Genomic DNA, 17,482 nt, shown 5'->3' with positions numbered 1-17,482 from the left:
CAAGCCCCAGCCCCAGCAGGCTTCCCTTCCTGGAAGAGGAGCAGCCTGCCTGGGCTGGGGCCAACAAACAGCAAGAAGGGACCTCCGGACAGAACGTGGGCAGGGCAACGCGGGGGTGTTTGGGGAGGCACAGCCTTCCCCTGCGTATTAGATGTATCACTCATGCTCCCATGACCTCCGTGACAGACACACAGGCTTAATTAGAGTCAACTAATGGGGACAGATGCAGGCTGCCTATGTGCAATGCGATAGATGGCTGACCCAGGTGGGTACTTGTGCCATCCTGTCTCACACTGCTGTTTGCAGAAACCAGCTTCGTTTCCAGCTCTCACTAGATACCACCCAAGTGGCAGGTCTTGCCCTGAGCATGAGTGGATTCTTCCACGGTGGCCTTTTCAATTACATGTGTGTATTTTTCTTCCTCAGCTGTGAGTTCCGAGCATCCCAAGCACCCAGATCCCTGCAGTGGTGTGCAGTGCCGAAGGGGGTACCAGTGCATTGACAAGAATGGAGAGCCAGATTGCATCCCTGACTTTCGAACCTGCAAATCAGTGCACTGCAAAGAAGGGACTACTTGCAATATTGTACATGGCTGGCCCAGGTGCGTCCCAAACCTGCTGTCCTGCCATCATATCAAATGCAAACAGGGGACTGTGTGCAAACTTCAGAATGGCTGGCCCAGCTGTGTCCCTGTGCCATCCTGCCAGAACACCCATTGCAAGGACGGGACCTTTTGCCAGATGGCAGACAGTGGGCCCAAATGCATCCCTGTACCATCCTGCCAGAACACACATTGCAAGGAAGGGACAGTGTGCAAAATCATAGATGGCTGGCCTAAATGTGTTCCTGTGCCATCCTGCCAGAACACCCACTGCAAAAAGGGCACAGTGTGCAAAGATATAGACGGCTGGCCCAAGTGTGTCCCTCTGCCATCCTGCCAGAACACCCACTGCAAAAAGGGTACAGTGTGCAAAGATATAGATGGCTGGCCCAAGTGCATCCCTGTGCCATCCTGCCAGAACACCCACTGCAAAAAGGGCACAGTATGCAAAGATATAGATGGCTGGCCCAAGTGCGTCCCTGTGCCATCCTGCCAGAACACCCACTGCAAAAAGGGCACAGTATGCAAAGATATAGACGGCTGGCCCAAGTGCGTCCCTGTGCCATCCTGCCAGAACACCCACTGCAAAAAAGGCACAGTGTGCCACATGATATATGGCTGGCCCAAGTGCATCCCTGTGCCATCCTGCCATGACACACTCTGCAAAGAGGGCACCGTGTGCCAGGTCATGGATGGATGGCCCAAGTGTGTCCCTGTGCCATCCTGCCATAATACTCATTGCAAAAAGGGTACCATGTGCCAAATCATAGATGGATGGCCCAAGTGCATCCCTGTGCCATCCTGTCAGAACACACATTGCAAAAAGGGGACCGTGTGCCAGGTTGTAGATGGCTGGCCCAAGTGCATCCCTGTGCCATCCTGCCAGAACACCCACTGCAAAAAGGGCACAGTGTGCAAAGATATAGACGGCTGGCCCAAGTGCATCCCTGTGCCGACCTGCCAGAACACCCACTGCAAAAAGGGCACAGTGTGCAAAGATATAGACGGCTGGCCCAAGTGCATCCCTGTGCCATCCTGCCAGAACACCCACTGCAAAAAGGGCACAGTGTGCAAAGATATAGATGGCTGGCCCAAGTGCATCCCTGTGCCATCCTGCCAGAACACCCACTGCAAAAAGGGGACATTTTGCACCATAGTAGATGGTTCACCTATGTGTGTCCCCATGCCATCCTGCCAGAACACCCAATGCAAAAAGGGCACTGTGTGCCAGATCATAGACGGCTGGCCCAAGTGTGTCCCTGTGCCGACCTGCCAGAACACCCACTGCAAAAAGGGCACTGTGTGCCAGATCATAGACGGCTGGCCCAAGTGCATCCCTGTGCCATCCTGCCATAACACCCACTGCAAAAAGGGGACATTTTGCAGCATAGTAGATGGCTCACCTATGTGCGTCCCCATGCCATCCTGCCAGAACACCCACTGCAAAAAGGGGACTGTGTGCAAAGATATAGACGGCTGGCCCAAGTGCATCCCTGTGCCGACCTGCCAGAACACCCACTGCAAAAAGGGGACTGTGTGCAAAGATATAGACGGCTGGCCCAAGTGCATCCCTGTGCCGACCTGCCATAACACCCACTGCAAAAAGGGGACTGTGTGCAAAGATATAGACGGCTGGCCCAAGTGCATCCCTGTGCCATCCTGCCATAACACCCACTGCGAAAAGGGCACAGTGTGCAAAGATATAGACGGCTGGCCCAAGTGCATCCCTGTGCCATCCTGCCAGAACACCCACTGCAAAAAGGGCACAGTGTGCAAAGATATAGACGGCTGGCCCAAGTGCATCCCTGTGCCATCCTGCCAGAACACCCACTGCAAAAAGGGCACAGTGTGCAAAGATATAGACGGCTGGCCCAAGTGCATCCCTGTGCCATCCTGCCATAACACCCACTGCAAAAAGGGCACTGTGTGCAAAGATATAGACGGCTGGCCCAAGTGCATCCCTGTGCCATCCTGCCATAACACCCACTGCAAAAAGGGCACAGTGTGCAAAGATATAGACGGCTGGCCCAAGTGCATCCCTGTGCCGACCTGCCATAACACCCACTGCAAAAAGGGCACTGTGTGCAAAGATATAGATGGCTGGCCCAAGTGTGTCCCTGTGCCATCCTGCCATAACACCCACTGCAAAAAGGGCACAGTGTGCAAAGATATAGACGGCTGGCCCAAGTGCATCCCTGTGCCGACCTGCCATAACACCCACTGCAAAAAGGGGACAGTGTGCAAAGATATAGACGGCTGGCCCAAGTGCATCCCCGTGCCATCCTGCCATAACACCCACTGCAAAAAGGGCACAGTGTGCAAAGATATAGACGGCTGGCCCAAGTGCATCCCTGTGCCATCCTGCCATAACACCCACTGCAAAAAGGGGACTGTGTGCAAAGATATAGACGGCTGGCCCAAGTGCATCCCTGTGCCATCCTGCCAGAACACCCACTGCAAAAAGGGCACAGTGTGCAAAGATATAGACGGCTGGCCCAAGTGCATCCCTGTGCCGACCTGCCATAACACCCACTGCAAAAAGGGCACAGTGTGCAAAGATACAGACGGCTGGCCCAAGTGTGTCCCTGTGCCATCCTGCCAGAACACCCACTGCAAAAAGGGGACTTTTTGCAGCATAGTAGATGGCTCGCCTAGGTGTGTCCCCATGCCATCCTGCCAGAACACCCACTGCAAAAAGGGCACTGTGTGCCAGATCATAGACGGCTGGCCCAAGTGTGTCCCTGTGCCGACCTGCCATAACACCCACTGCAAAAAGGGGACTGTGTGCAAAGATATAGACGGCTGGCCCAAGTGCATCCCTGTGCCATCCTGCCATAACACCCACTGCAAAAAAGGGACTGTGTGCAAAGATATAGACGGCTGGCCCAAGTGCATCCCTGTGCCATCCTGCCAGAACACCCACTGCGAAAAGGGGACTTTTTGCAGCATAGTAAATGGCTGGCCCAGGTGTGTCCCTGTGCCGTCTTGCCAGAACATCCAGTGCAAAAAGGGAACCAGGTGCCAGATCATAGACGGCTGGCCCAAGTGTGTCCCTGTGCCATCCTGCCAAAACACCCATTGCAAAAAGGGGACTTTTTGCAGCGTAGTAGATGGCTCACCTAGGTGTGTCCCTGTGCCGTCCTGCCAGAACAGCCAATGCAAAAAGGGGACTGTGTGCAAGGATACAGACGGCTGGCCCAGGTGTGTCCCTGTGCCATCCTGCCAAAACACCCACTGCGAAAAGGGGACTTTTTGCAGCATGGTAGATGGCTCGCCTAGGTGTGTCCCTGTGCCATCCTGCAAGAACACCCGCTGCAAAGAGGGGACTGTGTGCAAGCTTGACGATGGTTGGCCTAAGTGTGTCCACATCCCACCATCCTGCAAAGAAATCCAGTGCAAAGAAGGAGCAGCATGCAAGATGGTAAACGGCTGGCCCAACTGCCTCCCTGTGCCGTCCTGTCAGAACACTCATTGCAAAGAGGGCATGGTGTGTGAGATGCTTCAGGGCTGGCCCATGTGTGTCTCCTCCCCGCCTTTATCATGTGCTGCCTTTTTGTGCCAAGAAGGGACCATGTGCGAGATGGGGAAAGATGGCCCCAGGTGTGTTCCCGTGCCACCATCCTGCCTGAATTTCCAGTGCCCTCCGGGGACTGTGTGCGAGATCGTTCACGGCTGGCCCAGTTGTGTCCCAGTGCCATCCTGCCACCACTTCAAGTGCAAAGAGGGCACTGTGTGCAAACTGGTGAATGGCCAGCCAGAGTGTGTGCACACCCCACCGGCCTGCGACGGAGTACATTGCAAGGAAGGGACTGTGTGTAAGTCCATAGATGGCTGGCCCAAGTGTATGCGATTTTTCAGAGCTGCCCCATTGTCTCCGCCATCTTGTGCTGAAACTGCCTGCAAACCGGGCACCGTGTGCCAGATGGTGGATGGCTGGCCCAAGTGCATGCCAAGGAAGCCCTCCTGTGATGGCATCCATTGCAAACCAGGTACCATGTGCCGGATACTGGACGGTTGGCCCAAATGCGTGCAAAAGAAACCCTCCTGTGAGAACATCCGTTGCAAACCAGATACTTTGTGTCAGATGGTAGACGGTTGGCCCCAGTGTGTGCCAAGGAAACCCTCCTGTGATGGCATCCGTTGCAAACCGGGTACTATGTGCCGGATGGTGGGCGGCTGGCCCAAGTGCGTGCCAAAGAAACCCTCCTGTGACAGTGTGCATTGCAAACCGGGCACCGTGTGCCAGATGGTGGACAGCTGGCCTCTGTGTGTGCCAAAGAAGCTCTCCTGCAACAGCATCCATTGCAAACCAGGTACTGTGTGCCATATTGTGAATGGCTGGCCCCAGTGTGTGCCAAAGAAACCCTCCTGTGAAACCATCCTCTGCACACCGGATACCTTGTGTCAGATGGTGGATGGTTGGCCCCAGTGCGTGCCAAGGAAACCCTCCTGTGCCAGCATCCGTTGCAAACCAGGAACAGTGTGCCAGATGGTGAATGGATGGCCCAAGTGCATGCCAAAAAAACCCTCCTGTGATGGTGTGTATTGCAAACCGGGCACCTTGTGCCAGGTGGTGAATGGCTGGCCCAAGTGCGTGCCAACCCACAAGTCCTGCGACACTGTCCAGTGCAGCAAAGGGATGGTGTGCGAGGTGGCAGGTGGTTGGCCCCAGTGCGTCCTGGCATCGCACTCCCAGCCTGTCTGCTGGGCCTCAGGCCACCCCCACTACCACACCTTCGATGGGCACAGCTACGACTTCCACGGCACCTGCAGCTACACTGTGGTCAAGACCTGCCGCCATAAGCCCAAGATCCCTGCCTTCCACATCATCGCCAAGAGCCAGAAGCGCGACAACACGCGGGTCTCCTTTGTCAGCCAGGTCACCGTCAAGGCCTACCACTACAACATCACCATGGTCAAATACGAGTACGGGCTCGCCAGGGTAAGGAACTCAGTGCCACCCACAGCCAGGCCGCTGGGGTCAGCGGGGCTAAGTCACCTCTCACTCACCCGGTGTAAATCCAGAGTGACTCCAGTGGAGCTAAGGGAGTTACACCTTTGTGTGCAAGTGGAGAATCAGGTCCACTGACTACAACAGAGTGGATCAGACGCATCCAGTGGCCACCCTTTTTTGCCAGGTGCTGCCCAGACAGAGCAAGACACAATCCCTGCCCCAGCTGAGGTTGGAGCCCTGTTGTGTCAGGCACTGCCCAGACAGAGCAGGACACAGTCCCTGCCCCTGATGTGCCAGGTGCTTCCCAGACACACAGCGAGAGACAGACCCTGCCCCAGCTGAGATCAGGGCCCCGTTGTGCCAGGCGCTGCCCAGACTCACAGCACGAGACAGGCCCTGCCTCAGCTGAGATCAGGGCTCTGTTGTGCCGGGCACTGCCCAGACTCAGCGTGAGACACTCCCTGACCCCAAGACCTCACAAGCTGAACAGGAATAGGAGGAAGTTGCAGCACTAGCCTATAGGGTAGAAGACCTGGGTTTACAATTCCCTGCTGTGCCACAGATCCTCTGTTTGATCCCTGTATTCTGTGGATAATGGCCCTGTTCTCCCTCCCAGGGGTTGTGATCTGTTAATGCTTGTGAGGGGCCTAGATGCCCCAGTGGAGGAGGTCCTGGCACTGCACTGGGAGATTATGGCCGAGTTCTGCCGGGTAGGCTGCCTGGTTCCAGGGGAAGTTGGCATCCAGATCCCTTGTAAAGGGTGGTGGGAAAAAATCCCACCCTAGTCCAAGGGACAGAACCAGGAATCAACACTGCTGAGGCCTAGCCCAGCTCCCAAACCAATGCTGAGGGAGAGCCCAAGTGGCACCGGTGGGACTTGAACTCAGGTTTCCAAAGACCCCAGCCAAGGCCTTAGCCACAAGGCTGCTCTTCCCCTCAGCCTGGTGTTTGGCATTTAGCTTGATGGAGGCTGTTCCCTTAACCCTCCCCAGGTGAACGGCCAGCGGACCCGCCTGCCCGTCTCCCTGCACGACGGGAAGCTCTGGCTCCACCAACGAGGAGGCCAGCTGGTCGTGGAGGCCGAGTTCGGCCTGAAGGTCTACTACGACTGGAACTACTACCTGGTGGTCAAGGTCACCAAGGCCTTCCTGGGCCAGCTGTGTGGCCTGTGTGGCAACTACAACGGGGACCCCAGTGATGACTTCCTCACCCCCTCGGGGCACCCTGCCGCCAATGCCGTGAAGTTTGGCAAGAGCTGGAAGGTGGAGGATGGTGACAGACAGTGCCAGCATGGCTGCAAGGGGAAGTGCTGGGGCTGCTCGCCGGAGTTGGTGAGGCGCTACCGCGGAGAGGCCTACTGTGGTCTGATCACCAAGACAGCCCAAAATGGCCCCTTCCGGCGTTGCCATGCCCTGATCAACCCCAAAGCCTTCCTGGATGATTGCGTGGCCGACCTCTGCACCTACGATGGCTACAAGCAGATCCTGTGCCGGGCGCTCAAGACTTACGCGGATGCCTGCCAGCGGGAGGGCGCAGTGGTGAAAGACTGGAGAAAGCAGGCTGGCTGCCGTGAGTAATAAGAGGAGATGGGGCCATGGGCAGCCATATCATTGAGTGCTGGGAGCGTGGGGAAGGGCTGAGGACATGGGTGTTCTGTCCAATGGATGCATTTTGTTGGGTTTCCAGCAGCATGGGGCTCTGGGTCCCAATATGATGGAATGTGGTGTAAATGTCCGGATGGAAGGGTAGGTATAGGTCCTGCAGAAGGGTGGATAGTCAGAGTAGATGCATATATGGACAGACATCTATTAAATTGATGGGTGGATACCATGGATGGATGGAGAGGTGAACACATAGATAGAGACAAATGGAAGATACCTGGATAGACTGAGGGATGGATGATAGATACCGCAAATGGATGGGGAGATATGGAAGATGGATGGATAGATATTGCAGAAGGGCGGTTAGATGTATGCTGTGGATGGAGATGGACTGTAACTGGTTGGATGGATGAATATACTGTCTGCAGTGTGCATGAGTAATAACTACCACCTCTCGCAGGATGTGTTGCATCTGGTCTGTGTGTGTGTGTGCCCACACCCACTTCTGGATGGAATCAGATTTGAACAGCTGTGTGTCATATCCCCCATACTGTTGTCAACAGAGAGTGATTCCCCTTTAGTTCAGGAGGCCCAGGCCTGTGTCTGCACAGCAGGAGGAGACCCTGTGGCTCCTGTATAATGCAGCTGAGACTCCAGTGGCCATGGCTTTGTTTTGGAGAAGTAACCACTGACGCTGGTGTCCTTTCCCTTTGACAGCTCTGCCCTGCCCAGAGAACAGCCAGTACCAGCTCTGTGGCTCCGCCTGCCCTGCCACGTGTAACAACTTTGCATCCCTGGACAAGTGCCGCTTGCCCTGCATGGAGACCTGCCAGTGCAAGCAGGGCTACATGCTGGACGGGGGTCAGTGCATCCCCAAGGGGCGCTGCGGCTGCATCCACAAGGGGCGTCTCTACACCCCCGGAGAGCATTTCTGGGGAGATAAGAAGTGCCGGCAGAAGTGCCAGTGCAACCTGCACAGCAGGAAGGTCACCTGCCAGCTCTCCCGGTGCCAGGAGGGTGAGGAGTGCCGGGTGGCCAACGGCATCCGGAGCTGCTACCCCACCCGCTACGGAACCTGCTCTGCCCTGGGGGAGTCACACTACATCACCTTCGATGGGCTGCACTATGACTTCCGTGGAACTTGTGTCTACCTCCTGGCTGGCTTGTGCCACAAGAACTCCAGCCTGGTGAAGTTCCAGGTCCTGGTGCAGTACCAGAGGAAGGGCAGCCAGAGTGGCTCTGGCACCAAGGTGGTAGAGATCCATGTCTACGGCGTGAAGCTTGTCATTATCCACGGAAAGGTCCGGGTAAGTGTGCAGTCACTGCAGGGTAAGTCACCAGCAGGGCCGGCTCCAGGCACCAGCTTATCAAGCAGGTGCTTGGGGCGGCAACTCCGGAGCAGGGCGGCACTTTCAGGTGTTCGGCGACAATTTGGCAGAGGGTCCCTCACTCCCGCTCGGAGCGAAGGACCTCCTGCTGAATTGCCGCAGATCGCGATCGCGGCTTTTTTTTTTTTTTTTTGGCTGCTTGGGGCGGCAAAACCCATGGAGCCAGCCCTGGTCACCAGTCATTGCAGGGTAAGTGTGCAGTTGCTGCATGCAGCTGCACAGATGCAGGCACCTTCTTTTGACATCAAGGAGTACTATCCAGTAAAGAGTGAGTAAATACAGAATAAAGAATGAGTAAAGAGAAACTACTGAGTAAGGAATGAATAAGGAGTTATTAGCGAGTAACTAATAAGTATTGAATAAGTAGTGGGTAAGGAATATGTAATGAGTAGCTACTAAATAAGGAACAGGTGTTGAGTAAGGAGTGAGGAAGTGAATAAATACTGGCTGAGGATCAAGAAATTAATTTACTACTGAGCAACTAGTAGGGAATGAGTAAGTCATGAATAATGAATGAGTAAATAGCAAGTAAATACTGAGAAAGAATGAGTAAGTACAGAATAAGGAGAAAGGAAGTAGTAACTACAGAGTTAGAGGTGAGTAAGTACAATGTAAGGCATAAACACTGATGAAGGTATAACTTCTTAGTAAGTAGTGAATACTGAGTAAGGAATGCATAAGGCACAAATACTGAGTAAGGAGCAAGGAAGTTATAACTTCTTAGTAGGGAATGAGTAACTACTGAGTAAGGAGTGAGTAATCAACAAACAGCTCAGTAATGTAATTTTCTAACAGCGCCTTGTTCAACAGAATTATTTTAATAGTGTTGATTTTGAAACAATCTTGTGTTGTTAAGATAAGGAAGTGTTGTTTACTACATCTCATAACACAAGAACTATGGGTCACCAAATGATATTAATAGGCAACAGGTTCAAAACAAATAAAAGAAAGTATTTCTTCACACAACACACAGTCAGTCTGTGGAACTCCTTGCCAGAGGATGTTGTGAAGGCCAAGACCATAACAGGGTTCAAAAAAGATCTAGATCAATTCATGGAGGATACGTCCATCAATGGCTATTAGCCAGGATGGGCAGGGATGGTGTCCCTAGCTTCTGTTTGCCAGAAGCTGGGAATGAGTGATAGGGGATGGATCACTTGATGATTACCTGTTCTGTTCATTCCCTCTGGGTACTTGGCACTGGCCACTGTCAGAAGACAGGATTCTGGGCTAGATGGACCTTTGGTCTGACCCAGTAGGGCCGTTCTTATGTCCTTGTTTGAACATGAATTGTTAATTTTGTGAGCATTCATGGCCTGCCATACAATTCCCATACCCAGATGTGGCCCTCAGGCCAAAAACTAGCCTGGGGCTAGTTACTAAGGGGTAAGGAATAAGTAGGTAGTGTGTAGGGAATGAGTAACTCCTGAATAAGGAATGAATCATGAGTAATTAATAAAAACTACTGACTAAATACTAAGGACTCTGGATTAGGCTCTGAGAGTCAAAGATGTACAAGATGTTCCAGTCTCAGTCCTGTCCCCACTGAGCGGGATCTGTATTCACCTAGACACTGATGGGTGTTTTCTCCTGGGCTAAAGACATTTCCATGGCCAGAGATCAGTTTTAATCCTGCAGTATTCTCTCTCCCCTCGTATCCCACTGCTGCCCTCCACAGCTGAACGGCCTGCAGATCAACCTCCCCTACAATATTGACTATGACAAGATCTCGGCCTATCACCGGGGCTGGGACATAGTAGTGAAGACGGACTTTGGCCTAACCGTGACCTTTGATGGCCAGAACCACATCCGGGTGAAGGTGCCAGCCACCTATGGCCGCTCAGTGTGTGGCCTGTGTGGCAATTTTGATGGGGAAGATGACAATGACATGACCATGAGCAACCTGCTGCCGGCGCCCACCCCATCGGACTTTGGGAGGAGCTGGAAGGCCCGGGACATCCCAGGCTGCATGGAGATGGAGAAGGAAGACTGCATGGACATAGCGAGGGTGGAGAAGCAGCATAGGAAGAGCAAGAAAGAGTGCGGGCTCCTCCTGATCAGGGATGGCCCATTCAAGAAGTGCCACATCAAGGTGAACCCAGAGGGGTACTTCAAAGACTGCATCTTCGACCGCTGCTCCCACAAGGACAACCAGACTGTGGTCTGCCACATCCTCGCCTGCTATGCTGCGGCCTGCCAAGCAGCTGGTGCCAAGGTCTATGAGTGGAGGACCAACAAATTCTGCCGTGAGTGTGCCCACTGCATGGTGTGTCATCTCTTCCCCCATCCCTGGGGCTCGTGCTTTTAGATCCAAGGGTCCCAGGTTTGATTCCCACTGGGCACTCTGTATAAATACATTCCCACGGACAAGCCAGCTGGTGACACTTTCACGGTCCCAGTCGTCCAGGGATGGGGTGGGATCCAAGAGGCAGGTCCTCTCTCCAGTTTCTGGTTGGGTGGGATAGGGGCAGGGACATGTGGGAGGAGGGGATGGGCTGTTGGGGGATGGAAAAGAGGGGAAGGGGGTTTGGGAGCATAGAGGGGATGAGGGGAGGATCACGGGAATAGGGGTCATAGTCAGCACTAGGAAGCTGGGACGTCCACATCCTTCTGATATTCCTCGTAGGGCCACCCTGCCCCCAGAACAGCCACTACGAGATGTGCTCCAGCAGCTGTCCGGCCACCTGCCGCAGTCTCTACGTCCCAACCCGCTGTCCCAGCAAGTGCCGGGAGGGCTGCGTGTGCAACGAAGGCTTTGTGCTGAGCGGTGATCAGTGCGTCCCCCTCTCCCAGTGCGGCTGCGTCCACCGGGGCTTCTACTACAAGCCGGGCGAGACCTTCTACCCCAACGGCTTCTGCAAGCAGAAGTGTTCATGCCAGGCAGGCGGGATCGTGGAATGCCACCATTTCTCCTGCGGCCCCAATGAGGAGTGCCGGGTAGTCGACGGCATCCAGAAGTGCCACCCAGTGGTGCCCAGGGCTGGCACATGTCATGCTGCTGGTGACCCCCACTACCTGACCTTCGATGGCTTCCCCTTCGATTTTCAAGGCAACTGCACCTACGTCCTTGCCAAGAGCTGTGTCCGAAAGGGCTACCTGCCCTCCTTTGCCATCCATGTGAAGAATGAACGGCTGGGCAGGAGCAAGGCTGCTGTCACCAACACTGTGTCCATCATCGTCTACAGACGCACATTCACATTGGTGCGGAACAGGAACGGCATTGTCCTGGTAAGAGTGCACACAGCGCTCCTGGGGAGCCTCTGTCTCTGATTGGCTGCCAAAGGTGGCAGGGCATGGGGGAAAGGCGGGATGGGGAAATGGAGAAGAGGGATGGAGGGATGCAGGAGGGTGATGGGTGGAAGGATAAGGGGATGCAGAGAGAGAAGGGTGGAGAGATAGATACTAGACTGGTGAATAGGTGGGTGGATTAATGGGTGGATAAGGAGATGCATAAATGGATTTTAGTGGATGAATGGATACAGCTCATTGGGTGGGTGGATACTGGTGGATGGATGGATGGATGGATAAGGTGAGTGGGTGAATTGGTGGCAAGATGGATAAGGTGGATGGGTGGACGGACAAGGGGGATGGGATGGAGAAGGTAGATGGCTGGACAGCCAAAGCGGGGTGGGTGGACAGAAAAGGTGGATGGATGGATGGACAAGGGGAATGGGAATGGGATGGATGGAAGGATATGTAAGGGGGCCTATCATAGGCAGTAGCTGCCTTATACAGTAAATGCCACAGTTCCTATTAAACCCACTCTCTCCTCTCCCCTGCCCCAGGTGAATGGCATCTCCTACTACCTTCCCTTCCAGCTGGAGAGCGGCTTGGTGCGTGTTTACTATCATGGTGCCAATGTGGTGTTGCGCACCAAATTTGGCCTGCACATCTCCTTTGACCTGAACTACTATTTGGCCATCACTGTGCCCAAGAGCTACCGTAGCCAGACCTGCGGCCTGTGTGGCAACTACAATGGCAAACCACACGACGATCTCCTGCGGCCCAACGGCCACCTGGCCCGAGACCTGCGGGACTTGGGTGTCTCCTGGAGGGTGAGAGTCCCCGGGGCGGTGTGTGACCACGGCTGTGCCAGTCTGGTCTGCCCTGCCTGCCAGGAGTCCCGGAAGGCAAGCTACGTCCACAACAACTACTGCGGCATCATCCGGGCACCCTATGGGCCCTTCAGCACCTGCTACTCCACCCTCAACCCCACCGTCTTCTTCAACAACTGCGTGCACGACTTGTGTAAAGCTGGGGGGAACCGGCGGCTGATGTGCAGGTCTATCCACAGCTACGTCACTGCCTGCCAGGCCGCTGGTGTCAAAATCAAGCCCTGGAGGACCAAGAAGTTCTGCCGTAAGTGTTGCCTGTGGCTGAAACCTCCTCGATATCCCTCTGCTTGTGTCACGGACTCACAGGTCGGGCCCATTCTTGGCCCCGTACGGTCTCTGCGGGAAACCCCCTTCAGTGTGGCAGCCCTTCTCGGGGGTGCACTCTCTCTCTCGGGTTAAGCCCCTCCACCTCTCTGAGCCTTAGCACATCTGTTTCTCACCGTGGGCCCCCACTTGCTCTGGACTCCCGGGGCCTCCACTTCCAGAGGGAATAATGCCCCCCTGATCTCTAGCCCGGAGCGACTCTCAGCCAGCGTAAAACAGGAGGGTTTATTGAGCATCTGAACCCAGCACAGGAAACTCTCAGGGCCTCAGGCCTGGCCTCATTCAGCACAGGACATCTAAGTCTCCCCTGCATCCAGGTGGGCTCTGCCTGCTCTCTCTTTCTCCAGTCCAGCTGGGCATCGGATATCACCAGCCCCAACAGCTCCTCCCCTGTCCTTTCTCTTCTGTCCAGGTAAATAGGTCGCTGGGTCCCTCTCTCTTCAGTTCTTTGTTCCCCTCTGGCTGGAACTGGTTGGTCAGGTCACCAGCCTCAGCCCTTTGTCCTCCCACTGGCCTGAACCAGCTGACTGCCAAGCTGGGGTGGGCCTCTTAGTCACCAGGTCACTGGTTGTTAGGGTTCCCCAGCTCCAGGCTGTTGTTCAGGGGTCCTGGCTGATAGATGAGGTCACCCCTGGTCCTCTGCAACAACAAACCCTCTCCCATCACCTTGTTAAACATGCAACACACAGGGAAACTGAGGCACACTCACACTATTCATGTAAAACACTACAAAAATCCCCAACTTCGTCACAGCTTGTCTCTGCATCCCTCCATCCACCTCTTTCTTGGTCCATCCATTCACAGCATCCAGCTGTCTTCAGAATCTATTTCTCTCTCCTTCCACTCCATCCACAGCATTCATCTACTAACAATATCTATATCTCTACCCAACCGTCCATCCATCCTTCCTCAGTATCCTTCCCTCCACATTCATCCATCCACCTGTTTGAAATCTCTCTCTCAGTCCCTCCATCCCTGCTCAGGATCTATCTCTCCACAGATCCTTCCATCCAAGGTATTTATCCACCCATCCATTCACAGTATCCATTCCACCATCCATGATATCTCTCTCCTCATCCTTTTGCAGTATACATCCAGCTAGCCACCCACAATAGCTTTCTTTCCATTTATCCACCAATTCATCCATCTATCCCTTTATTTGAAATATCTCTGTCCTTCCAACCACAGTAGCTGTCCACCCATCCATACCTCCATCCATCCATCTGCAGTCTCTGACCATCCATCCATCCATCCATCCATCAGCAGTATCTGCATCCACGCATCCATCCATCCACAGTAACTCCATCCATACATCAGCAGAATCTGTCCATCCATCCATCCATCCCTTCCTCCATCCATCCTAGTATCTCTGTCTGTCCATCTATCCATCAATCTACAGTATCTCTGTCATTCCTTCATCAGCAGTATCTCCGTTTAGCCAGCCATCCCTCCATCCATCAGCAATATTTGTGTCCATCCATCCATGAGCAGTATCTCTGTCCATCCATTCATCCCTTCCTCCTTTCATCCATCAGCAGTATCTTTGTCTATCCATTCATCCATCCATTCCTGCCTCCATCCATCTAGCAGTATACCCATCCATCCATCTGCAATATCTCCACTACTGCTTTCCTTCATCCATCCATCCTCAGTATCTCCGTCCATCCCCTCCTCCATCTTCCATCCATCAGCAGCATCTGTCCATCCATCCACCCATTCATCCAAGAGTAGCAGAAAGAGGACACTCTTATAAAACCCCTTCTCCCCACTGTTCCATTCCCTCCCCATCCCTCCTCTATGCACTAACCCTCTCCATTCCCCTCTCTTCCCTTCTAGCCATGACCTGCCCAGCCAACAGCCATTACAAACTCTGTGCCAACCCCTGCTCCAGCGGCTGCAAAGGAGTGGCCAACATCACCAAGTGCCCCAAGATCTGCGCTGAAGGGTGCCAGTGCAACAAAGGCTATTTCTGGGCCGGCAACGAGTGCGTCTCCATTCGGCACTGCCACTGCTTCCGCAAGGGCAGGTACTACAAGGTGAGCCCTCGCCCGACAGGGCCAGCCCAGCGCGGTAGGCATCTGGAGGCAGAGAAGGACCCAAATGAGAATCCACAGCTGCCCCACACAGAGCTGGGGAACCAGGGGTTCAGCACAGGACTGGATGTGTGAGGGGGGAACAGAGAGAGATAGGGGGCTGTGGGGAGATGGATGGAGGGGTGTGAATGGGGATGGATAGCTCAAAATACCCTAACGTTGGAATCCTTCAGTCTGAATCTGCTACTATGAAATCAGAAAGGATGTAACATTCCATTCTGGATATTCCCAGAGCTGGGGTTAGAACCCAGGAGTCCTGACTCCCAGCCCCCATGATCTAACCCACTAGACCCCACTCCCCTCCCAGAACCCAGGACTCCTGGCTCCTAGCCCCCTCTCTCCCACTGTAAGCACCAGTCCCCACCCACCTCCCAGAGCTGGAGATAGAACCCCGGAGTCTGCTCTCTGTCCGACCATGTGTCTGTCTCTCCTGGCAGCCAGGTGAGAGGGTGCTCACACCACGGTGCCGGCAGCGGTGCAGGTGCATCCCAAGAGGAGGGGTGGTGTGCCAGTCATTCCAGTGCCCAGCGGGAGAGCTCTGCGAGCTGAACCAAGGCCGATGGGGCTGCGTGAGACGGGACGGGAACTGCACCATCACCCGAGGCGATGTCTTCACCTCTTACGATGGAGTCTCAGGGAAGGTGCCCCTGGATGGCACCTATGAGATCTCCTCGCTCATCGACACCAGGGCTGCCAGCTGGTTCCGGGTGGTAGTAGAGTTCCAGACCTGCAAAAAGTGCCGTGCACCCAGAGTGACGGCCGTCACCGTCTACTTTCACAAGCTCACCATCCTGGTCAACCGCAATGGCAGAGTCTTGGTAAGGGGAAATGCTGGGGAGGTGCCACTGGGGGCCTGTCAGTCTGTCTGCCTATTGCCCCTACAGTGTCTGTCCATCCATCTGCCATATCACCTACATTGTCCATCCATCCATCCGTCAATAGCATCTGTCCATCCATCTAACCATCCATCTATTGTATCTCCCATCACCATCCATCCATGCCATGTACAATGTCCATCCTTCCATCCATCCATCCATGCCACCTACAATGTCCAGCCACTCTTCCATCCATCCATAACACTTATAGCATCTGTCTATCCATCCGTCTGTCTATTGTACCTGGTGTATCCATCCATCCATCCATCAATCCATCCCTGGCACTTACAGTGTCGATCCATCCATGCCATCTGCAATGTCTGTCCATCCATCCTCCATCCCTGGCACTTACAATGTCTGTCTCTGTACCCACCCGACGCAGACCCTCTTTCCTCAGTCTGAGGTATTTCTCTATCCCCTCTCTTTGTCTCTCTGGCATCTCTGGCAGTGACCTCTCCATTTGTATGTTCCAGGTGAATGGGCGCCCTGTGCGGCTCCCAGCCAGGCCCTCCAGAGCCGTGTCAGTGAGCCGGGCAGGGAACATGGTGACCGTGGCCCAGGGCTCGGCACTGCGGGTTCTCTTCAGCACCAGTGGGGATGTGACGGTGAGAATTGATGGGAAGCTAGCCAGGAAGGTGCAAGCCGCCTGCGGGAACTACAATGGGAACAGCGCCGACGACCTGCGCCTGCCCGACGGGACAGTCCTGGACAACATCGGCGAGGTCCTCAGCTACTGGAGATTCTCCGAGAACCCCCAGGATGGTACGTGGGGCAGAGCAGAACCAAGAGTCTGGGTCCAAAGGAGCTAAGGGGCCCGTGTCCCAGATTGGTATTCCCTGCCCCAGATCAGATCAATGGGCCCATCTAACCTGATATCCCACCTTCACCTGCCATCCATGGGCCCATCTACCCTGATATTGTTCCCCCAACCCCCATCGCCACCCCAGATCAGATCAATGGGCCCAGTATCCCTCCATCACGGCCCCACTTCAGACACATGGGCCCATCTAGCCCTGTATTTTTGGAATAGCAGAATTTTGACTCTCAAATGAAGAGGAAGTTAAGTGGTTGCTTTATTTAACCTCCCCCACACACACCCTTTTTTATTTTATTTTTAGATTACGACTGAGATACGAATTTCTGAAGCCCTCTAAGGATTCAGGTCACCCTCTGGAAATCCACCAGGCTCTAAGACACAACGGATCCCAGCTTAGCACAAGCACTAAATTCCCTTCCCTAGATCCCTGTGCAGAGCAGCTGACTTTGTGGATTGCTTGCAATGCAGAGATGCTGTTTAAACGCTATGGCGGTGGATGTCCTCAGCTGCTGTCAATCGGCGTAGACCCAGCAATGGATTTCCACCAGCTGAAGATCTTAGTCTAGATGCAAATTAATGCCTGATTTCAAAACTCTCCGTGTTTTTTACTAATATTACCAAGCCCCTTTTTGTCTCAAAGTGTTATGCAAATTATTTATGTTGAGGTCACTTTACCTGCCACTGAGATGCAGCCACCTCTGGGGAGGCAGCTGG

General features: G+C 54.1%; 1 protein-coding gene across 1 annotated transcript; it reads left to right on the top strand.

Moving 5' to 3' along the window:
* The first annotated feature begins 252 nt into the window (after window positions 1-252).
* On the top strand, window positions 253-17,080 carry LOC120390516 (IgGFc-binding protein-like). Its single transcript, XM_039513248.1, has 11 exons — window positions 253-265; window positions 427-5,543; window positions 6,548-7,124; window positions 7,874-8,463; window positions 10,223-10,790; window positions 11,171-11,772; window positions 12,330-12,903; window positions 14,820-15,019; window positions 15,514-15,894; window positions 16,425-16,713; window positions 17,070-17,080. The coding sequence occupies exons 1-11, from the start codon at window positions 253-255 to the stop codon at window positions 17,078-17,080; spliced, it is 8,922 nt and encodes a 2,973-aa protein (XP_039369182.1).
* The last annotated feature ends 402 nt before the right edge of the window (window positions 17,081-17,482 follow it).

This window comes from Mauremys reevesii, linkage group 24 (genome assembly GCF_016161935.1).
Source record: "Mauremys reevesii isolate NIE-2019 linkage group 24, ASM1616193v1, whole genome shotgun sequence".
Taxonomy (NCBI): domain Eukaryota; kingdom Metazoa; phylum Chordata; order Testudines; family Geoemydidae; genus Mauremys; species Mauremys reevesii.
The sequence above is the reverse complement of the archived record's forward strand: the minus strand, read 5'-3'. Positions and strand labels throughout refer to the sequence as shown.